The 24,613-nt window shown below is 41.2% G+C and overlaps 1 protein-coding gene across 1 annotated transcript in view; it reads left to right on the forward strand.

Annotated features, from left to right (window-relative positions):
- Mgat4d (MGAT4 family member D) overlaps positions 1-17,869 on the forward strand; it is a 33,183-nt gene extending 15,314 nt beyond the window's left edge. The window contains exons 4-10 of the mRNA XM_055621297.1: positions 1,695-1,828; positions 3,794-3,840; positions 6,875-6,979; positions 9,401-9,476; positions 10,950-11,064; positions 14,317-14,447; positions 17,683-17,869. Of these exons, the coding sequence (XP_055477272.1) occupies positions 1,695-1,828; positions 3,794-3,840; positions 6,875-6,979; positions 9,401-9,476; positions 10,950-11,064; positions 14,317-14,447; positions 17,683-17,823 (749 nt within the window). The 3' untranslated portion in view covers positions 17,824-17,869. The remainder of the gene's footprint in view (positions 1-1,694; positions 1,829-3,793; positions 3,841-6,874; positions 6,980-9,400; positions 9,477-10,949; positions 11,065-14,316; positions 14,448-17,682) is intronic.
- Positions 17,870-24,613: the final 6,744 nt, after the last annotated feature.

Consider the following 24,613-nt stretch of genomic DNA (forward strand, 5'->3'; position numbering starts at 1 on the left):
CTAATTTATAAGTGAAACTCTAAGATACTAACAATATAGACGTCCAGCCATCAGTTGTGAATTTTGAAGAAATTAGTGACTTAAATTCAAGTTCAATCTCCTTACATATGATTGGAAAATTAATTGGCATATGTCCAGGATACCTGAAGCACCTGCTAAGTGTTCAAAAAAGTTTTCCATTGCTTGGTTACCTGGTGACCTTCCCGTTTTTTCCACGTTCTCATGATCAATATCAGCATTTTTTTTTAGAGAGAGGGGGGCTATTTATTTGTGATTTTAGGTCTTTTCTTTTTAGACAGGGTCTTACTATGTAACCCAGGCTGACCTTGAACTAGTAATGCCTTTGCTTGTATCCCCTGAGTCCTGGGGTTACAGCCATGTGTCAGCACTCCATGTAGAAGAGGGGAGGTTTGAGCTCAGCCTTGAAGTGAGAGTTCAGGCTTATCATGTATAACAGACCAAAGCCCAGCAGTGCAATTAGACCCTGGGCCAAACCTCAGAATGCCTGACCTTCCCCCAAGTCTCCTTGGTTCCAGTGAGTGGGTGACCCGGGGTCAGGTTCCTGGGCTGCCTGACTCTACATAGGGCTTTGCCAGAACAAATCCATGTTCATGTATGCAGTCTCTTGCACTACAGTGGCAGAGCGCAGTAGCTGTGACAGAGACAGCATGGCACAACAGCCAAAAGTCTGTACCACCTGACCCATCTCAGGAAGGTTTGCCAGTCCCTGGACAAGCCAATCCTTGGGAGTAAATAGGTATCACACGCCTCTGACATATTGCCTAAGCCTGTAGTGTGGAGATGGCAGTGCCACGAGACCCCGTCTAACATCTACTAAATTCTTACCGTGTTCCCCAACTGTTTGTTTTTTCATTTTTTCTGCTTATTCCCAGAAGCCAGGGCTAATGACTATGTACTCCATCTTACCCTACCCATGAAACTTGGCTGAGTGAAGTTAAAGAGGTTTTGGTTTTTTTTTTTTTTTTTGAGCTCATGTTGTAAATATCTCTAACTCCATCAGAACCCTCCTTCAAGGCATTTTGAATTAGTGTTTGAGAGAACAGAGAGGGAAAGAGAGGGGAGAGAGTATAAAAATCATAGTTTACAGGAGAAGTTGAAAGACAACATGAAAAAAATACACAGAAACTATAAGATATTAGGCATGAAGAATAAAGATAGGCTAAACTAAGTCTAAACAAATATAAACAATGGGGAAGCCAGAGCTGGCAAGGCTGGTGTGGCACTTAGGCAGCCAGACAAGAGGGTGAACAAGACTGCCCACAGAGGCTTACTTCCTGACTAGGTGACAGGGGGCCTGAAATGACTTCATTCATGTTTTCCACAAAGACAATATTTCAGAGTATCTTTTCTGCTTGGGACTCCAGCATGTCTTCAGGAAGAAGACAGAAAAGCCAGCCCTCATGGGACCATGTATACTGAGTTAGATAAGGAAAACCTGTATTAGAGAATGGAAAATGTTACCTTTTATTTTCTCAAACCAAAAAGTTCTCTGTCATAGAACCCTCTGGAGTCGGATGCACTTATTCACAGCCCACTGCACAGGCAGAGAATGAGAACCAGGACATACAGTAGCACTGGATTTCTGTAGTGTGGCAAGCATGGGGCCACCTCACTCAGAGGGTCAGTGTGACAGTGAGCCACAGCTTGCTCCATGTTTGTGCCCCTGTCTGCAGTTTCTTTCGCACTGGGAATCACCACCATTAACAGGAAGAACCACACCTACCTGAAGCAAACACTGACCTCTGTTCTCTCCAGAATGACGCCTAAAGAAAAGAAGGACTCCGTGGTGATTGTCTCTGTTGCCGACGTATGTATGACAGCAATGTTCCCAAAATCCCCTCAACATCAGCCACTATTCCATTATGATTTTTTTTTCTCCACTTAAAAGAAGCAATCCAGAGAGAGATGCCCTTGAGAGAGTCTGGGTAAAATATTTAGTGCTTGTTTGGTACCACTAAGAACAATCCATGTAAATACGAACCTTATGTGAGAGCCAGAAGGTTGTTAAGACTGAATTGCATTTAACGTAGGACACTTGAATTTGGTAAGATACAGAAAGTATTGAATCTAATTATAAATTCAATTAATTCAATTGTAAATATACATTTCAAATAGAATACCAAAACTGTTACTGATAAAATCTGCTTAGCTCAATAAAAGGTTGGTGTGTGAGTCATTAAGTACCAGTGAATACTGTTAATGGCTATGAAGGCTCCTAGGCCTGAGGGCCTGCAGAGATTTTTCTAGACATGACTGCAGAACATCTCTGTAAAGTGTGTGTCACTGTCCTGATTTTACTTATTTTTAAAGCACCTGTTTCCTTATTACTTAAAATTTTAAATTTAAATATATTTTGATCAATTTTCCCTCCCCCAAAGTCCTTCCAGAGCCTCTTCTCTTCCCTCCCCACCTCAACTTTAAGCTCTTTCTCAAAAATCAAAAACTGAATACAACAAACTCCCCCCCAACTAAAAATAAATAAATAAACAAAGCACTGCCACTCTGCCACCATCCCCCACACACACACACACACCTGTGACCTATGGAGTCCATTACACATTGGTCATGACTCCTGACCATGAGGCTGCCCTGGAGTAGCTGACATGCCCAGTGTCACTCCACTGGAGAAAACTGATATTCCTTCTCTCAGCAGGTATCAATGACAGTTCAGTTGTTAACCTTTACCCTGGTAGCTAGGTTTTCATTAATTCGATTATTCATTCTTTCTTTTTTTAAATATAACATAGTAAGATATAACAAAAACTATCACGTCAAATTTTGACAAAACAAACCAACAGAAGGAAAGGGGCCCAAAATAAGGCACAAGAATCAGAGACTCACGCATTCACACAATCAGGAATCTCACAGAAACACTAATTGGAAGCCATAATATATAAACAGAGAGCCTGGTGCATGTCAACCCTGTGCATGCTGCTTCCATCTCTGTGAGTGCATATGAGCTTTGCTTGGGTTGATTTAGAGGGCCTTGTTTTCTTGGTGTCCTCCACCCGCTCTGCTATGACACTTTTCCTGCCTCCTCTTCAAGGGGTCTCTCTGAGCTCTGAGGGGTAGGAATATTGAGAGCTCAAAGAAGGTATCTTGCCCACTAATGACTAGATCAGGGTGTGAGGTCCCTCCAATGACCACGTCAATTTCTATTTTACCCCCTACCTGTAATGGTGATCATTCTTTCCTTTTGAAAATTTGAATAAAACTAAAAAGAATTGAGTAAGTATTAGTACCACAGACTTTTAGTGAGGAAAAGCTGGCAACACATGCCACATACTAAAATCCAAATTCTGGGAACCTGTCCTTAGAAAACTGGCAAGTGTCTGAACAAAGTGACAATACGGGAGCACAGCATAGTCAGGGACTAGACTGCACCTGTGTGGTCACCCTCCAAATAGCCCCGCTCCATCTGTGAAATCGAGGCGTCTGCGTTCCTTGACATTGACATTAGCTACTGTATGTCACATGTCGATGCCCAGAGTACTTGGCTCAGAATAAGTTCCAGATACATAATCATGCTCAGGATTTTCATTTTAGTAATGCTCCATACTTTGACACAAGGAGAAACATGCTGTATTTTCTGTATTCAAGTAAGTTTCTTTTTAATAAATGTGTATATTTTGTATTTTCTCATGAAAGTGGAAACGCCAGAAATTACTAGGTCATGATGAGTTTTCACGCATAAATTTCATGTAGCAAAACTGTTGTGTTAATAAACCCATGAGGTACCCCTGGTTTTAGTGATTTCTCTTCTTCCTTTTAGACTGATGAAGGTTATTTAAATTTCGTTGTTGACATGGTTAAAACCAAGTAAGTACTTTCTGATAAATTTCAACATCAGCCACTCTTTGTTCTTATGTTGTACCCTTCCTGGCCAATTGTATTATTACTTATTTATCCAGTTCTCTTCAGTGAATCTGAGGCATGGAGAATGAGACTGTGGTCTTTTCTGATCTGCAATAAAGTATAGCATAGAAGTTTCCTGAAGTTTGCAGACTGCTTATTACAATTCATATTTTCTTACTGTGTCTGACTCCACCTGCAGACAGGGAGAAGGCAGGGATGAGCTGGATCTAAAGGCAAAAGTAAACTTTGGGGGGCAGATAAGAGCAGAGAGGTTACACCTGGCACAGAATCCTTCAGAAAGGCACAGAGGTCGAAAGAGCAATGTATAAGACTTTTGAACCTTTTAAGTATATTTGGAGCATAGATGTTTGAAATTAAGTGCGGAGGTATGGCAGACCGTGGTGAGATTCTGTACCAGGCTAGGGATGCAGTTTTCTATTGTGCAGGGCCACAAGTCTGGCCACTGAACTGATTGTAGCTAACAGGAGAGTAGCCAGCAATGATGTGTCCTGTTTTGTCTTACTTAGTAGTTGAAGTGGATAGGCCCAAGCAAGTGGGCAGGCACTTGACAAGATCACAAGTGTAGAAAAAATATCATTCACTATATGAGAACACTTGGGATTCGCGATATAGTTTCAGAGATGACTTAAGTGGGGGCTGTAGAGATGGCTCAGCTGGGAGGTATAAAGCCCTTGCCTTGCAAATCTGAGGACCAGAGTTCAGATCCCACTTTAAAAAAAGAAAGCCAGGTGGCCTTGCAGCCACCTGTCGTCTGAGCTGGTGAGCTCTCTAAGGTTAGGTGAGACACCCTGCACAAGGTGGAGAGAGACCAAGGAAGACACTGAGTGGATCCAACCCCAGGCTTCTTCACGCACATGAAGACATGGAAGCATGGCAATGTACACATCGACACATGTAAAAATAAGCAGCTTCAGAAGTTGCTCTATTTTACAGCAGAAAATGAAGAACAAAAGAAAATTATGTGAGAAGGGTTGAGAGGTGATTCTAGTGATAATAGTGTTGATTGTTAATGCAAGGCGCTTTGAATAATCATTAAATTGTGGCAATGGAATAAATGAGTTATTTATTTATTTTGTGTGCCTAAATGTGTATGTGTATGAGTGTGGTGTGTTTGCACGCGGTGTGTACACACGTAGGGGTTACCTCCTGCACATGGGTGGAGGCCAGGGAAGGATTTCAGGGGTCCTGCCTTATTCTCTGCCTCATTCATTTTGGGACAGGGGGGTTAGCTGTACCTGAAACTAGACTCACTGCCAGCAAGCCCCAGGAATGCTCTGGTCTCTACTCTCCAACAGTGCTGGGGTTACAAGGATGAACACAGCCATGCCTGACTTTTTACATAGGTTCTGGGATCCAAACTCAAGTCCTCATGCTTGCACGACAGGCGGTCTTACCATCTCCCCAGCTCATACCCACTATTTCAGGCCAACGCATTATAGAATGTGTGGCAAGACTTGGCACTTGTTTGTTTGCAGCCTTGGGTTCACTGCCAAGCACTGTTTTTTTCCTAAGTGATTGTCTCTCAGTTACTATATATCAGCTAATGTAAAAGTATAAATTTTCAACCCATGTTTAATTTCACAGAGTCTGGCTAGAGCATTTTGTTCTGTACTTCTAGGGTATTGGGGAAGAGCTTTATATTTGAATTGATCATAAATTTGGAATTTCCCAATAATTTTTTAAAGCACCAATGTTAGCTATATAAAACTTTGCTGGGGATGGACATAACTGAATTTTGTATAAAACCATATTACTGCAGGGTTTCCCATACATACTGCTATGAAGAAGACTTCGCTTATAACAATGACTGCCAATTCTAGATAAATCATCTCAAGGACTTTTGATGTAACATAAACACACAAGCCAGAGAAGTTTAAAAAAATCCTAGAAAACTGTCATCACCCAGGACTAAAGAGATTAAATCTCTCTCCATCTGTAAGGGAAAATTTTATCACCAAATGGGTGCCTTAGGATTTGGGGTGATGCTGTCCACAGTATAAACTTCATATTAACCTCCATAGTCCAAGTTTCTCTATGAGTATGGATGGTAAAATTTCATGTGATTTTTATTTGCCTCCACTCAACTCTGATATATGCCAAAGGTTGTATAATAATCTCATTTTAAAATTAGATACTGTTAATTCGTTTTATTCCCAGCCAAATATAATCCCTTAGCCTTTATTCCTTTATGAATCATTTTCCTTTCTGAGGAAATATTAGAATCAAGTCTTTAGGTTTTACATTAGAAGTGGATGTAGCAGCAGACTATATGATTCTAGTACTTTGGAGGAGGAGGCAGGAGAGCAGCCATAGTTAAATAGTCCATGCACCCCAGTGGGCAATAGAAGCCAGTCAGGCCAAGTCTAGCTAGTCAATTAGTTTCAGAGACTACACTGCTGTTGGGTGAAGCTCTCTGTAAACAGAAGGGTATCCATTCAGAAAAGAGATCGGATGCAGTTGTTTTTTTACAGCTACTTTTCTTACTGTAACCACTCTTTCTCTCTTGATTGTCAAAGGATGCCTCTGACTGTAACCTTAAGAAAATTCACAGTAACTGTATCCCTGTGGGAAAATAGTGTGATCTTTTGTATTCTAATTTTTAAATCTTTAGTTATTTTTCTGTGTTCATGATATGGGGGACACGCATGTCACAGTCGTGCATGGAGGTCAGTGGAGAGCACTGGCATGTGGATTCCAGAGATGGAACTTGGGCCACTGGGCTTGTGGGACAAGTGTCTTTACTCACTGAGTCATTTTGCTGGCCTATGTATTTTACTTTTTCTGCTCCATCTTTCATTAGTCTCTAAACACCTTGGCTTAAATGCCATGTTGTTGGTATCGGGTAGCAAACCATGAGGTAACCCAAACCAACATGTTATGTGGCCTGAGGAAGGTATTTTAAAGGATTTACCTTAGTTTGGCAAGTTAAGAAATTTAACTATTTTGGTACTCAGCCTTCCTTTGCTTCTATTCATAGATTCAAAAGGCAAGTGCAATCTGGATCCTTAGAGGTCATTTCAATACCCACCTTTTTTTATCCAAGCATATTACTGGAGAAGAAACCATCTGAGGACCCAGTAAGGTAGGTCAAAGAACAGAACCTGAAAGAGCTGACATCCTGAGGATGGCCTGGAACAGACTCCCAGATAATAACTCTAATATGGTTACATAGGGGTAGGGGAGTGGGGGAGGAGCCAGCTCCTGCTGACTTGCAAGTGAATCATATTCTAAGTCCTAGTTCAACAACATTTAGTTGGTAGCATGAAATCAGCCATAGTATCATCCCATGAAAATGGGCAAAAGAGCAGTAGAAGAAGAACCCCAGTCCTTCCTGTTCTGAATTACCTGCCAGCACACTGCTGATTATGCTTTGCCCCTGCTTACAGACAACAATTAGAAACAGTGAAGGTGGGGGGGAGACTGGGATCTGAACTCATTGCTCCTGTAAGCTGCTCCTAGCTTTTCTATGCACTAGTCATTACAGACAAGTAAATTGGCCCTTTTTCCTTAATGTCCCCAACTTTGCCAATACAGTCGATGAAAAGTATAGATGTATAGTGTTTAGTAGACAAACCAGATCATTTGGAAGTTGCGAGAATAATAGTATTTATAGTATTTATGAAAGACTATTAAAAAGCTGGAACTTTTGTATGCAGACAAATGTTTATATTATATATTCCTGGTAATAAAGGAGGTATTTTAGGAAATTTGTTCAGTTGATTTCTCAAAAGAGAGAGAGAAGCTTGTCAGGAGTCACTCCCCTGTCAAACTATTATTTGCTTATATTATATCATATGTGGTGTGTTTGAATTTCAAACAATGTAAGGTTTTATTTATCCTTATGTTGGTGTCCTCCTCTGTGCTCTGGAAGTTGCCCTAGACCTTTGTTTTCTCACAGCCTGTCTTCCTCATCCTCTGTGTTGAAAGTCTGAGCACCGTAGCTCCCAGCCCCATCCTGCTGCCACAGGCTGGCTCAGGCCTGCTCTAACACAGGCTTCTTTGCTTGGCTGCATTTCTTAGACTCACTCTCCATGCTCAGAAGATTCTGTTTTCACATGAAATCAAGTCAAACACTTACGTCACAGGACACCCTTCATGTGTTGGTCTCCAGCGCCCCAGCTCCCAGGCCCCAACTTTCCCTGCTCTGTAGCTGGGGTGGCCAGCTCCCCCACACTTCAGGCATGGGCACTATATTTCAGCTACATGCAGAATCACTCTTCCGGTCTCACACAACGATCTTCATCATCGGCATCTTTGCCCAATACTTAGTCTAATCGCTCTATTTTCTTAGTAGTCTGTGATACCCCAGGACTGCCTTGTGTCCTGTTCTGTGTGTCTCCAGGACATGGCCTGGCATCCTGTTATCTGATAAATTACAATAAGGTCTCTGTGTACTTTCACGTGATCAAGAAAGTATATTTTAGTTTGCATTGACCAATAGCACTTAGGGGAGGAAAGGAACTGTTTAGCTTACTCTTCCACATCGTGGTCCATCACTGAAGGAAGCCAAGGCAAGGAGCTCAGGACAGGAGCCAGAGCAGTAGCCAATGGAGAAACACTGTTCCCCGCCTTCCTTTCCAAGAATTGCTCAGTTACTTTCATATATACAGCCCAGGACCAGAAGAGCCCACAGCGGACTGGGCTCTTTAGCACCAATCATTAATCAAGAAAATGTGCCCACAGTTGCCTACAGGCCAGTCTGATGCAGGCAGTTCCTCAGGTACAGGTCTCTTTCTTTCTTTTCTTTTTTTTTAACTTTTATTAAAAACACTTTATTCACTTTGTATCCCCCCATAAACCCCTCTTTCCTTCCCTCCTAATCCCACCTTTCCTCCCCCTTCTTCACGCATGCCCCTCCCCAAGTCCACTGATAGGGGAGGTCCCCCTCTCCTTCCTTCTGATCTTAGTCTATCAGATCTCATCGGGAGTGGCTGCATTGTCTTCTTCTGTGGCCTGGTAAGGTTGCTCTCCCCTCAGGGGGAGGTGATCAAAGAGCAGGCCAATCAGTTCATGTCAGAGGCAGTCCCTGTTCCCATTACTATGGAACCCACTTGGACACTGAACTGCCATGGGCTACATCTGTGCAAGGGTTCAAGTTATCTCCATGCATGGTACTTGGTTAGAGTATGAGTCTCTGGGAAGATTCCTGTGTTCAGATTTTCTAGTTCTGTTGCTCTCCTTGAGGGAAATAGTAAGATCTGCAAGTCTCTTTCTAAGTGACCCCAGTTTTTGTCAAGCTGACAATAGACTAACCAGCATTGATAGTAACTTTATTTCTTAAATAAAAATTTAGCTAAAATGCAAAATGCATAGTCTGTGCTTGTTCTACTTTAGCGGAGGCAGGTACTACTCAGTAAAGATGTGAAGCTATCTTCACATCTTTGAGTATAAATATATTCATTTTTATTTACTGCCTGAATTAAAGTGTTATTTAATTATTGAAATATGTTTATAAGTTAATCTGCTATAATGAACATTAACATATTTTATTGTTTATTTTTAGTTGGCAAATAAAACAGTTATTGGATTTTTGTATTTTGATGCTGTATGCCCAGCCGAAGGCCACATATTATTTACAGGTGAAAACTTGGTATATGTGAATTTTAAATGAAAACATTGCTTTTTCTATCCTTTCCTTTAATTCCTTCCTTTCACCGTGTGTTGCTTCAAGCAAATGGAATATCTTTATAAAATCAATCAGTATGCCAAAGGAAATTTAAGATTGACGATATATTTATCTTCTTGCTGTGCTCAACTGTAACAGAAAATATTAAAGTTAAAGGACACAATCTGAAAAGAAAATTAAAACTACTGGGAGAAAGTAGAACCCACCCTGCGTGCATGTCTAGGCCCACAGGCCTAAGTACATTTGAGCTCTATTTATGGGCCACGTTGTGGACCTACGCAGACTGCAGCCACACCTTGCCTCTCAAGCTCTACGCTGCTTTTGTGTAATGGTAGAAATAAGCCCATCACGGGTATTCATTTCCTTTCAGTCCTTCCGATTGCCAAACAACAATGGCAGGTTCCCATAATAAGCATGCACAAAGAATCTGTGTGCTTGTGGAGTTTTCAAAATTATCAGTAGAGGGCAGAGAGAAAGCTAGGGAAAGGCAGAGAGCCAGCGCTTCCCCGAGACTGCAAGGAAAACAAATCCTTCTGCTCCGTCAGTGGTAAAATAAATGGACATCAGAGGTAGCCCTAGTTCCTTCCATTCTGGAGCAACAGTTCTGTTTTGGACCCTCCTGATGATATAAAATCAAGAAAGACAGCTCTCCCTCACCCTTCCCTCCTTTCCTAGGGAAGCCTCTTTCTAAGGATCCTGCCATCAGCCAGATGTGGGTGGGAACGGCCAGCTCTTTCCTGCCTGCTCTCAGCCAAAGGCAAGGGTAACAGATAGAACCTGGAATCGCCATCTCGGGCGCAGAGCATGTTTATGTTTGCTGTTCTCTTGATATTTGTATTTCCTCTCTAAATTGTCGTGTTGATGTCCTAGTCCTCAGAAGTATGCTCTCGGGACCTCTGGGGCGTGACTTGGTCCTGAGGACAGAGTCACTCTGTCGGGGTACACAGTAAACACCTCCATGAAGACTGGGCCTCAGCAGACCCCTCTTCCTCTAGCACCTGGAACCTAGACTCCCCAGAGTGCAGAACTGCTAAAATTAATGAACTTCACTATTGTGTATAAGCCGGTCTATGGAGTCTTGTTATAGAAAACCAGGATGGACTGTGACCATCTTCAACTAGAAGCTGAAGTGTTGATGAAAATTAAACTGGATTCAAATGAGTCTCTTAGAAGACTTTAAGTAGAAGGCTCTGGGTCAGCATTTACGAGGGGAAAAAAGACACTTGGATTTGGTTAATCTCAAAATCAGAGAATGAAATTTGACTAACTGCAAATAGCCTTAGCGAATTGTACTAAAGATTATTGTCTCATTAAAGACATTTCCAGTGTGTTCTACTGAAAGTATTTTTTTTCCTTTGAGATAATATTAATGTAATGGAATCATTGGAAGTATTAATGCTTTTTTGTATTTGGCTTTTTTCTCTAGCTAGAAGATGATATCATAGCAAAAAATATGTATTTTACAGAAATGAGAGATTTTGTAAATAATCTCACTTCAAAAGATTGGCTTTATGTTCAGTTTTCAGTGCTTGGATTTATAGGTAAGCCATAGTCCATTGTGTTGAATCATGTTGGATCAAGCTTGATTTTTTTCTATATTTCTTTCTGTGTTTCTTTCTTTTCTACTAAGACTCTTGTTATGTAGCTCAGGTTGGCCATGAACTCTTGTCCAGGCTGAACCTCAAAATCTTAATCCTTCTGCCTCATCCCCAAATGCTGTTATTACAGGTGTGTGCCACTATCCATGCTTAGAGTAAAGGTTTGATTTCCTGTCTGTCTGTGCTATCTGAGGTAAGATATTTTGATCGTTTTTTCTAGGTAGACAATATAAATGAGCAGAATAACATATATACACATATTCTAAGAGCATAAAACTGGGTGCTATGTGCACAAACGCACTCAGTGACAAAGGTGTACCATCCCTGTCATAATGAGAGTGAACACTGAGAGCCCGTGTTCTACCCTACTTGGACGGTATATGCTAAGCACATGCTAAACTGCAAGTCCAATCCCAATACCTCAGCCAACAAAGTGACCCATGAAAAACTCAACTGGTTCTTGGAGAAGTGAAGCTGCAGGAAAGGAATGTAGGGCCATGGAGTTCGAGCGTCTGATTTCCAGAATGTCTAAGTTGCTCCTCTTAATATAGAAATGTATTGAGGAGCAGGAGATGGCTCCGTTGATGAAGAGCCTGCTATGTGAACACAAGGGCCCCAGTGTGAATCCCCAGCACCTGTACAGCATCAGGCATGGTGAATGTTCCCATCCCAGCTTTGGAGAGACTGGAGAGAGGCCGATCCTGGAGCCTATCGCCAGCCAACCTAGCTGAGTGTCAGGCTCTGTGAGGGACACTCTCAAAAGCATGAGGTGGAGAGTGATCAAGTGAGACACCCACATGCAGACCTCGGGGCTCCCCACATGCATGTGCCTGCATGCCGGTGGACACACACCATGCACACAAACAACTCTCAAGAAGAAAGACTGTGTGAATTACACTGGCCACAGAACAGTCCCTCTGACTGTGTGTGCTATGAGTAGAGTTTCTGCAGTTATTATTCAGAATGTCTTCTCTCTTCCTCCCTCCCAGCCTTTCCCTTATTTCCTTTAAAATTCATGGTCTCAAGTTGGCTTACTGTGCCCCTCATTTCCAGGGGCCTTACACTGATTAACCCGATGGACCCTCTCTCTTATTTTACTCTTTAAAAAACATTCTCAGCTCTCTACTTTCACTTTGCCCCACTGTCTTTAGTGATTTTAAGTGATTTAAAATTCTAACAGGTTCAAAATGGACTTAGAAACAGAAACATATCCAAGAAAAACACTTTATTCACACTTGTACCTATTTTGCATTTACATAAATGATAAGTCAGGTGCAGCGGCACCTGCCTGCAATCCCAGCACTCTGGGAGGCAGAGACAGGCAGATCTCTGTGAGTTCAAGGCCTGCCTGGTCTACAAAGCAAATCTAGGATAGCCAAGACTACACAAAGAAACCCTGTCTCAAAGAGAAAAAAAATAAGTAATATAATGAACTGTTTCTTACTTTTTTTTAACCTTCAGAGCTAGGTTTTTGAACTCTCAAGGTCATGATTTATGTCCATCTAATCGGGTTCTTATTGCCACAAACACTCTGAAAGTTAAATCCCTGCAAAGCATTCATCCCCTGATTGGAAGACCTTGATCTTTGCCAGCCTTCTGGAAAGAGAGAAAGAGGGAGGGTGTGTTTGCCCCACCCTCAACTCCCTGAAAGGACCCAGGAGAAGAATGAGTGCCATCTCCCAGTCTGTATGGGTGTGATGTTAGCACTTCCTATAGGAAACCCAACAGAGCATTTGGCTTCACGACCTTTCATAGTGCTTGACTTATTCTCCCTCTTTCAGTTTTCCTCCTACCCGCCTATCCTCTTGTGATCATTCAGAGGTCTGTGCAAAGTTTTTCCTCTGATTGGTAGGAAAGCCATATGTTCTTCATATGCTCACTCAGTCTCATTTCTTTCCCAAATTTCCTGTAATATTTTAAGAGCTCAAATGCATTTTATTCAACCTTGGTGAAAATAAGAAGAAAAAGTACAAATAACCACAACACCCTGTGGAACCTAGAGAAGAAATATCACTGTAGATACATTACTCTGAGAGCTTAAAAGCCTCAAAGAACTTTACCATCTCAGCAAAGTTAGGAGAGAGAATGGGGGACAGAGACAGGGAGAGAAGAGATAGAGCGACAGAGAGGAGAGAGAGGGAGCAGAGAGGAAAGTGTGACAGAGAGAAGAGAGGGGGGACAGAGAGAAGAGAGAGAGGGACAGAGAGGAGAAGGGGGCAGAGAGGAGAGAAAGAGAGACAGAGAGGAGAGAGAGGGACAGAGAGGAGAGAGAGGGAAACAGAGTGAGAAGAGAGGGGAAGAGAGGAAGAGAATTTACATTTTCATCACCATGAGAGCTCACTGAACATGGAGCACTCACATGTCTGACTCTACAGACATATTTAAGCTTCACTTCACATGGCCATAAGTTTTATGACTCTAGTAGCCAGAAACACAACCTTGCTAAACAGGGCTTTGCAGCTTGCTGAGAGCAGAAGAGGCATAAATTAGCCATTTCCATCACGCAGTTTAACAACAGCCAACAGCTAGAACACAACTGTACGCATCATTAAGTGACCTACATAGCCTCAGAATCAAAAACAAACAAATAACATGTGCCCATCTGACTTACTAAATGGGGCAAGTTATTTTATGCTACATACTTTAAAGTGAGCATGCAACTGAATCTTTTCCATTCAGTTTCATTTTAAAATCCAGGAGTCAGCATATTAGAGGGGGAAAAAAACTAACTGGGACTAATCGATCATATTTTTAAAATACAGTATATCTTTTAAAACCATAAATCTAAAATAGTATTCTATCTTATAAATGCCAGATTATAAACAATTTTCAAATTTTTGAAACATACAGTATTTTAGGAAGAAACTAAGGACTAAAGGTTCATTGAGCACTGCCTAGGCCAGGTGAAAGCTGTCTGTACAAGGCTCTCAGTGGGCTTCCATCTGCTGCCTTCCTTCCGTGTGACTGAGACAGTCAGTTTCCACAAGCTCAGTTTGGGTTTCCTGAGGGAACAGCCCACTGTAAAGTTGCTTACAGGCTTTTCCTTTAGAACTGCTAATCGTTAACACAGTCCCAGTTGAACAAGATGCAATGCGTTGTCTCCCAACACCGGCGCAGTGTTACACTCTGTGTTTTCAGAATGTTTGCCCCCTTGAAGCTTATGTCAGATGCTTACAAGTTGGCTTTTCTCCACAGGGAAACTCTTTCGATCGAAGGACCTGATTGACTTTGTACATTTTTTCTTGATGTTCTACAAAGTGAAGCCCATAGATATGCTTCTGGATGACATTTTCCTGGTGAAGGTGTGCAACTGGGGCGAGCCTCTCGTGAGTGTCCCTGGTGAGGGTGTGCAACTGGGAGAGCCTATGATGGGTGTCTGTATAGAAATGCCAAGCAGGCTGAGCACAGTCATGACACGGGAACAGAAACCAAACCAAAACAAAAACCCCGTTCCTAAAACAACAACAAAGAGAACAGAGGTAACAAATAGAAAAATAATACAACATAAATCCAAACATTTCAATATTTGCATTAAATGTAAATTGCCAAAATGCACTGAGACAGATTATCAGAATAGATTATTTTAAAACAAATGTTAACAGTTATTGATATTATACAATATATATGAATACATATTCAGTACAAATGTAGGGTGTGGATTAAAAGCCATAGGTGGGAAAAGGTAGAGCAGGCGTAGAGAATGCCATCCAGGAAAGTCAGGGTTGCACCAGCACAGTTCTGTAGTGGACCTCAAAGCAATAGAAAATAATGCAGGGATGCTGCTCCAGATAGTCAAGTGCCCTGGACAGCCCCACGGGTCTCCCACTGGGGACTGCCAGACTTCAGCTTGAAAAGAGACCTCATCTTGAGAAGTTGTTAAGTCTGATAAGCTGAAAAAGACAAAAGGTACCAACCAGGAAAATGGTGGCAGAATTCAGACTTTAATAGGATAATGAATGCTACAATTAAATACATGAAATCTCATCAGCTTAGAAAGAAAATGTCTCCTCATCACGCTCACAAACTGCCAAAGCTCACCCATGATGAAACAGGCAACCTGAATAAGCCTACAAGAACAGCAGAGATTTGGTAAATAAATAAAAGCCCTCTGAGAAGGAAATGTGCAAGTCAAGGTGGTTTCATAAGTGAGTTCTAAGCACTTAGAGAACAAATAATACCAATCAGAGGAGTTTCATATTCTTCTACTCTTTTTTTTTTTTTCAAACAGATCTTACCTCAAGGTTATTTGCAAAAACAGCATACGGCACCTGCCATCTGCAAATAGTACATAGGTGTGTCCGTTCAGTCCATCTAGCTTCGTAATGGCAGATAAAAACCTTTTCTATGGGACCTTTGGGAGCCTGAGCTGAAGCTGCAGTCTCTGCCTTGGATTGAGACTTGGGCTTTCCTTGGCAGAGCCTGAACCCTTGGCCATGTAGCCTGGAATCTGCTTCCTAAGCTTGGGATGAGTGACGAAAGCAAGACAGCTAGTTGGCATTGGGGCTCTTTAGCATCTTGGGTTTAACTGGTTGTCTTGGGCTTCACTAGGGCCTTAACGGCCTCTGAAAGCACCTGCATTGCTTCTTCACTCTTTGCCTGCATCTTCTGCAGGCCTTTGGGGTCAACGCCCTTGAGATTCTTATGGTCATGAATGGGGTTTCTTGATGCTACTTTTGCCATTTTTGAGATCGGTTGTGTGTGGTGTGGTTCTTGGACTTGGTCCTGTCTGAACAGTAATTCATGGCTCCCAAAGTACCTGCAACTTTTTGAATGGTGCATCAAATACTGGACCCAGGGTCTCTCCAGTGCCCAGAAAGCAATTTTAGAGAACTGAGTAAGAGGAGGCACATCCAGATGAGCCTGGCATGAAAACCAAAGCAAATACAGAAAGGAAGCCCAGCATCCCAGTACTTGGGGAGTCAAGGCAGAGAGATCATGATTTGGAGGCCAGCCTCAATGAGGTTAAGATCATCTTAAGCTACACAGCCAAAGTCAGTCTCTCTCTTTCTCTCTCTCTCTCTCTCTCTCACATACACACACATACACACACACCGTGACGGTAGTGAATCAAGATTTAAAATGGGGTAAATCCCACATGAACATAGATACAAAACTCCTCAAACAATGGTAAATTAAAATAAAATTGTGAATAAAAATTAATTTAAATAAATTAAAATTAAAATTGTATACAATGTAATCTATGCATTCAAAATTTTAAGGAAGGACTGGGAGAAAAACTCAGTGATGGAGCTCTTGCACAGTATGTATGACTCCCCAGGTTCCTTCCCAACCCTGCTACACAGCACAACAAAATCCAAAAATTCCCAACCAAACAAAAAGCAGTTTAAGGAAGCAAAGCCACACGCTAATGTCAACCAAGATGCAAAACTCATGTGATAATATTAACGATTAAAAGGACTTTCAGACAAGTGGGGACAGAACAGAGCATGGGCTTCAGCAAAGGGAGCTGAGTCTGTACTCTGAGAGACACTGTCCAGAGGAGGGCCCAGCAGCGGCAGGAGGGCTGCAAGCCGGTGCCCCATGTCCAGGGAAAGTCTCACATTGTATCACAATATGTAAAGGATTCATAAGAGTTAACAGTTAAAAGAACAGTCTAAATTTTAAAAAGGTTTTTAGGTCTCTGGAGAGAAGGCTCAGCATGGCTCAGGGTTAAGAGCTCTTGTTCTTGCAGGAGACCCAGGTTTGGTCCCCAGCACCCACATAGCTCCCAAAGCCAAAAAAAATCATTTAAACTATTGAGAGGAAAAGAGAGATGAGCCAGTTGTGTGGCTCATGCCTACAATCCCAGCACTCAGCAGGCGGCCGTAGGAAGAATGTCCTGATCTCAGTGTCAGTGTGGGCTAGATAATAAGTTCTTGTAGCCAGACACAATGGTGCACACCTGTAATCGCAGCACTTGGGGAGGCAGAGGCAGGCTCTGTGAGTTCAAGGCCAGCCTGGTCTACAAAGCGAATCCATAACAGCCAGGGCTACACAGAGAAACCCTGTCTTGAAAAACAAAAACAAAATAAAAATAAGCTCTTGCACAGCCTGGGCTACAGAGTAGTGAGATCTTGTCTCAAAAAATCAAACCACAACTACAACCAAAAAGAAAAACTACTTTAAAAAGAGAGAGAAAGAGGGATAGAATGTAGCTTGGCTTTGAGTGAGTTCTTAAAGCCACACACTTTTAGAAGCTGCCCTATACGCATCTCTTCTGCTGAATTATTCTTATGTAGGAAGATCCCAGAACTGAATATTTTCTGCCAATTTTTAAATATTAGTATACGACCAGGCAGTAGTGGTGCATGCCTATAATCTCAGCACTTAGAAGGCAGAGGCAGGCTGATCTCTGTGAGTTTGAGGCCAGCCTGGTCTACATAGTGAATTCCAGGACAGTCCGGGCTACACAGAGAAACCTGGTCTCAAAAAACAGAAAAACAAAACAAAAAATTAGTATAGAACTCTAGAAGAAAATTAATCTAAAAAGATCCTGAGGCCCACAAGTGCAGTAGAATGCTGTCCAGGGTCCCTGTGAAGACAATGCTTTCTTTTCCCCAGAAAAAGTGTATCAAGAGAAAGAAGGAAGTTCAAATTCAGTACGAACCATCTCTGTTCCAGCATGTGGGCATTCAGTCATCATTTCCCGGGCGAAACCAGTACCTCAAGGTAAGATCCTGGAATGGAACTCTGGTAACGTAGCCTTGATGAATTTAGAAATGTTTAGAAAAGACGAGGCGACATGAGATACAGTAGCACACCTGTTATCTATGACACTTGCGTGTTGTGAAGTTTGTAGATTTACCAACATCTCCCAAGAACTTGTCATCTACCATGGTAAAAAGAATCTGGTTAACATAAATTTATTCTTTTTAGCTGTGCAATCCAAAAATACTTAAAAAGTGTTTTAGAAAAAAAAAAAACAACAGCTATCATTATTTTAGTCTAAAAATCAAAACTATTAGCAAGAGTATTTCAAAAATAAAAAGTCCTTATAAATGCAACCAGTACTTTTAATTAAACCACTATTGGCTAGGTGAAAAAAAAATCAACTTCGTTTAGTGTTTACTCATTCTTAAGTTTTATGTCAGTCTTGGAAACAGTGGCTGTGACAGAATTTCTGTGACAGCCATGAGGAAAAGGATTGTTTCTGTTCATGGTTCCAGAAGGGTCATCCTGGGCTTTCTCAGTCCCCTTGCTTTGGGTTTGTGGTGGTGCAAAGCATCAGGATGCAAACACAGGGCAGAAAAACTGAGCAGACAAAGAAGGCGCTGGGTCACAAGGGCACACACCCATGGACCAAAATTCCTCCCCTTGGGTTCCATCTTTCACAGGTTTCACCAGCCTCTGGTAGTGCCAGGGCCTGGTGACCAAAGCTTCAGACATATGCCATTGTGAGATGTTTCCCCAAAGCACATTGACATCTAGATGGTGAGGAAGAAACAGTTCAGGTTCCAAATAGCACAGGCTTTCTCTAGTGGCTGCAGAGTGGGTGGGCGCGTGATCCTGGGGAAGTGCCCACACTCCCATCCCCCTTAGCTTTCTCCATCCAGAAAACCAGTAGTGTGGATCATCCAGAGGCTTCTTCTACCCCTGAAATCCCATCGCAATCGCTGCCTTTAGCGTCATCACACAGCAGTGTGGCTGCCCCATTCTCTCTGTTTTGCTTTGTTGCAACAAACTGTACTCCACTCACTACAGGGAAGATGGTGTGGACTCTGTCAGTGTTGGGCCCAGCTGTTGAGGGAAGGTACAATCTAAGAATAAGATCAGAAGATAACAAAAATTAACCTGTGTGCAAACTGAAACACCCTCAAATACATAAAATAAAGCACAGAGGCCCAGAAGGGAACCTGTCTGCGATCTCGTTTTTGGTGGCATTATAATGGAATTTTCCAAATCCTTACATTATATATATTTTGCCTGGTAAGAAATTTTAATCTAACCATAGTAAAATCATGATGAATTAATAGGAGTGGATCTATCTATCTATCTATGTATATATATTTGATATTTAGATATCATAATCTTGGCATTTTATCTTATGTGTCACAGTAGATTAAATAGACATAAGTAACAATTAGCTCTCTACCAAGTGTGCTTATATTATATTAATATATATATATATTTTTTTAACATTTCTAACAGGATATTTTTTACTAGGATTTTCCTAAATCTCACAACTTCTTTAAAAATTATCGGACTCATTTTTGGGAAAAAAAAAAAAAAAGGCACAGCAAGAATCAAATTTTCTCTGATTATACTGAATAAGAAACTACATTATACATTTTTAAATTAAGCCTTGAGAAATAAAGTAAGTATACATCTGTCTGCACAATTATCAGATGGCTGTTCCTTTCACATTGTAGAAAGATCTTGCATCTTATATAGGTTCATATTTGTGATTAGAGTTCCCCTAATGTTTATAACTTTCAAAACTTTTACATGACGTAACTTCCTGAACCTCAATATGTACAGTACTTACCATAAAACTTGTAAACGTACAACAGAGCTACACTGTAGTTTCATTAAGAAAATCTTTTTCTCTAGTCACCTAGCTTATAGTACACACACACAAAAAAATCATTACCATGTCCTTATAATGATGAACTTTAAAATTTTAAATTGTTTGAAATAGACCCTCAAATTTAATAATGTTCTATAATTTATAACATTTTTTTCTTTTTGTGTTAATGGAATGATAATTTCCTAAAATTACTACAAAGTACTCAAAATGGAGTGTGCTGTTTTGTTGGCAGGCAAGCCGAGTGCTTTTTGATAATTGTTAGCATTGAATTTGTGTGAAAAGCATTCTCATTCTTGTGCACGGTGCTGCACATGGTCAGACTGTTCATTGACTTGTTTTTAATTTAAATTTATTTTTTAAATTTATTCACTTTACATCCCTATTGTAGTTCCCTCCCTCATACCTCCCAGTACCACCCTCCCTTCCTCTTTCCCCATCCCCTTTCTCTAATCCTCAGAAAGGAGGAGCCCACCTCCCCTATCAACTGACCCTAGTCTAACAAGTCTCATCAGGACTGCCTGCATCCTCTTCCTCTGTGGCTTGGCAAGGCCCAATAGCCAGGGACAAGTGATAGAGGATCAGGCATTAGAGTGCATGTCAGAGACAGCCCCTGCACCCCTTACTAGGGAACCCACATGTAGATTCAGCTGCCTATCAGCTACATCTGAGCTGGGGGCCTATTTCTTCTCCATACATGGTCCTTGGTTGATGCATCCGTCTCTGCTGGCCCTCCTGAGTCTCAGTTAGTTGACTCTGTTGGTCTTCTTGTGGAGCTCCTGTCCCCTCCTCCTCACTCATTAACTTTGAATTTCAGTTAAGCAATGATTTTATTGTTGTTTGAGACAAGGTCTCACTATGTAGCCCAGGCTAGCCTCAAGCTCCAATCCCTCCGTTTCTGTCTCCAGAGGGTTGGGATTGCAGGTGGGCATCATCACGTGCTGCTAGCAATAACTGAGATTTTACTTCTTTGTTTTTGCTGTTTTTCCTTGTATGTGTAGGAGGGGGTGGGAGAGGGTATGTGCACATGAGTGCTGGCACCTGAGGAGCCTCCAGAGCTGGAGATACCAAAGGCTTTGATTTTGAGTCCTGTGATGTGGGTGCTGGAACTTGAACTCAGGTGCCCTGGAGCAGTCCTCACTCTTAACTGCTGAGCCAGGTCTGCGGCCCAACATTACTTTTCAATGGATGTGCCTTCCTGTGGTTGCTGCTGAGCCTGAGGGCATGGGATGAAAGGAAAGGGTTTCCCATGGAAATGAGAGAGCTGAAAATTAAGGCTCTGTGCCTGACGTTCATTAAAGAACTCTGTACATTTGTTTTGTTTTGTTTTCTTTTCTTTTCTTCAAAGCTGTCATTTAAGCTTTCCTTTTTATATGTGAAGATATGTATATATAAGGAAAAATGACATGTAATTTTCCCTTAGAATTAAAAAGAGGTGAAAAAAAAACCTCTTTTCCCTGGAAAGTGGCCATGATTCTTTTGTCCCACTGTGGCCTGTTTGTCCTGCAATTACACAAAATTCAAAATTATTTTCACGTGAAATGAAATAACTACATTATTTTATACTGATAGTAATTTTTTTTACTTTGTTAAATATTATATTTAATCTCTGACTTTCATGAGTTATTATAAAAGGACTATCTTGTATGCTTTCACTCTTGGTTACCATGACACTTGTACAGATGTATTTAAATTTTATTTTATAAAAAAAAAAAATAAAACAAAGTTGGGCATGGTGGCACACATCTGTAATGCCAGCACTTGAGGAGGCAGAGGCAGGCAGACCTCTGTAAATCTGAGGCCAGCCTGCTCTACAAGGCTACACAAGGCCAATGCTACACAGAGAAACCCTGTCTCAGAAGTTAATTAATTAATTAAGATGTAGTTTTTCTGTCTTTTTTTTTCTTTTGAGAGGCTTTTAGTTAGCATACGAAGTAATGGGTTTATCATGGCATTTATATGCATATTTTGCTGGCCTTGTTTCTCCTCCCTACCTCCCCCCAACCCCTGCCCTGATCCTGCTACCTCCCCATTTCTGCGTCCCCACTCTTGCATTGGTAATCTTCTTTTCTGTCTGCTCTGAGTGGCCCCTGCTCTTCTCATGGTCTCTTCTAGATTAGTGACACATATTAAAGTGGCTCTCGCCTAGCCCACAGCATTTCTTCAGCTGCAATGATCATTTGCATATGCAGTTTCCCAGGTGCCCTACAGATGAATCCTGCAGTCAGGAAGCCAACAGTACAATCACATTGAAATTGGCATTACCTACTAATTTTTTGAGTAATATCAAAAAGTTACCACTAAGATGATTACATCCTTACTAATCAAAAGGTTCTTTCTAGATGTTTCTAGAAACATTCTACAGGTTTCTTATTTTTATTTCAGAAATATTGAAGATAATAAACATAGAAGAAGAAACGGTCACACCTGATTCTCTGATGTGTCAATTTCTAATGGTATCTTTCAGAAATCGGAAGAGTGGAATAGATAAATTATCTAGAAAGGGAAAAAGCAATGAACTTTTGAATACAGTAAATGCTAAGACAAAAGTAGAGATTTTGTCAGTGATATTTTTAGCCCACAATATTTAAAACAGCAAAATTAGAAACACCTGTAACATTTGGGAACTGTATTTTATTGACTTAGCAAGGCTTCCATTTACTTTATATCACACAGAAATGGCTAAAGCTCAAAAGTGTGCTACCGTCGTGGACAGGCTTTATGGGAACTGATGTGTGTGTGTTGTAATTCCTTTTGCAAAGACATCTAGAGAGACAGAAAGCATAGATTGATCCAGCCCCGGTCTGCTTGTACCACCATGTCTTCTTGCCTTTTAATAAACACATTTCAGATGTAAACCCCCACTGGAGTGAATTCATCATCAAATACCTTGGTGTGTGACCTATTTTTGAAAGTCAGTCATCTCTAAAGACACGAAGTTGGATCCATGAATTGTTTGGTAGTGTTTAGCTTCCATCTTTTTCTCACTGATTTCTGATTGCATTGCCGTTAGGATAAGTTCATTTGTGTGATATCTGAGGGCTCTTGTGAACTCCAGCATTCTGCGACTCAGACGAGAATGTATGGTGTCTGGACATGCCTTTTCAAATGTTTATTTACTTGTTTTTTGTAGATGTTGATTTTATAAATTAAAAATGCCTTTTTTAAAGTACTCATAATTGTTGGATACAGAGTCCTCTGGTGTTTAAGTCCTTTTTAGTCCTTACAAGTTTTTACTGTCTCATCTTTCAGTTTCTTAATAGGCATCTCTTAAGGTAGGTATTCAATAATAAAATATTCCATTTACTTCATGTATTTTTGAACAATATAAGGTAATTCTTATTTCTTATACTTTAACCAAACATTATTACTTAATGTTTACACATTAAGTTTACACATACATACATACATACGTACACAGGCATGTGCATGCTCTTGTGTAGGCAGATGCCTGTATATAAACATGTATGTGTATAAATATGTATATATGTATGTATATGTATGCAGATGTGCGTGCTCACATATGTTCACTCATACGGAGGACAGAGTGTGTGTGGCATTCAGCAGCAGCTATTCTATTCCCTTGTTTTTCTGAAACATGCCTCTCACTGGGACCTGAGGTTCATCAGTTTGGCCTGGTGACAGTTTGGCCTCTCTCCAGCATGACCTGTGACACATGACAATTTTAAAACTGCGGAAGGTAAACTGTTGCATCTATTCTCTGCTCTCCTTTGAGACGAATAACAGGCACTGTATCTTCAAAAGATTTTTAACTTAACTTAAAATTTGACCTTTTGAAGTGTTTCAATGAAATATTTTACTTGCTATTCATAAATTCACATCATATGTCAGATTCAAATTGGCTTCCCATGCCAATGCCAAGCAAATACAAAAAGATGAAGGTCAGTCAGGTACAGGTCTTCTTGAGATGTAACGTTCTTCAAGCACTGCTTGCCTGGACTTGTAAACTGGCCGATCATGCACTGCTGGAGCAGACTAGCTGGAAGGCTGGGACTCGGTGCCAGTACAGGCACTGAAGAACAGATAGCCCAGCATGAGGCCAAAGGCTGATGCTCAGGTGCTCATAAACGGCCATTTGAACCATGGCTGGATCCTGGGAAACCTGCAGGAGCTAGAAAAAAACAGGAAGGAGAAAACACATGAAACAAAACAAACAAAAGTTACCCCATTCTTAAAGAAATTATTTGCAAAGTCTGGGGAGGTCAGCACAAAGCATTTCTAGAAACCTCTGACATAGAGGAGGGCTGCCCTCAGTGTTCATTCTTGCCCATCTCTGCTGCTCACAAATGGGGGTGGGGTTGGTCAGAGAACTGGCTCCCCACTAAGGATCTCAGACTTGAGGTATCTCAGGAGGAAACTTAAGAATCTGGTGCCTCAAAACTAAAGTCCAAGTGGATCAAAGAGCTCAACATAGAACCAGACACACTAAACCTGTTAGAAGAAAAAGTGGGGAAGAGCCTTGAACTCATTGGCACAGAAGACAACTTCCTGAACAGAACACCAACAGCACAGGCTCTAAGATCAACAATCAACAAATGAGACCTCATGAAACTGAAAAGCTTCTGTAAAGCAAAGGATACTGTCATCAAAACAAAACGACAGCTTACAGATTGGGAAAGGATCTTCACCAACCCTATATCTGACAGGGGGCTAATATCCAGAATATATAAAGAACTTAAGAAGTTAAATACCAACAAATTAAGTAAACCAATTAAAAAATGGGGTACAGAGCTAAATAGAGAATTCTCAATAGAGGAATATTGAATGGCAGAGAAACACTTAAAAGAAATGCTCAACATCCTTAGTCATCAAGGAAATACAAATCAAACAACCCTGAGATTTCACCTTACACCCATCAGAATGGCTAAAATGAATAACTCAAGTGACAACACATGCTGGAGAGGATGTGGAGAAAGGTAAACCCTCCTCCATTGCTGGTGGGAATGT

The sequence above is a fragment of the Psammomys obesus genome, unplaced genomic scaffold, assembly GCF_907164565.1.
Source record: "Psammomys obesus unplaced genomic scaffold, mPsaObe1.curated_primary_1811, whole genome shotgun sequence".
NCBI classification, from domain to species: Eukaryota; Metazoa; Chordata; class Mammalia; order Rodentia; family Muridae; genus Psammomys; species Psammomys obesus.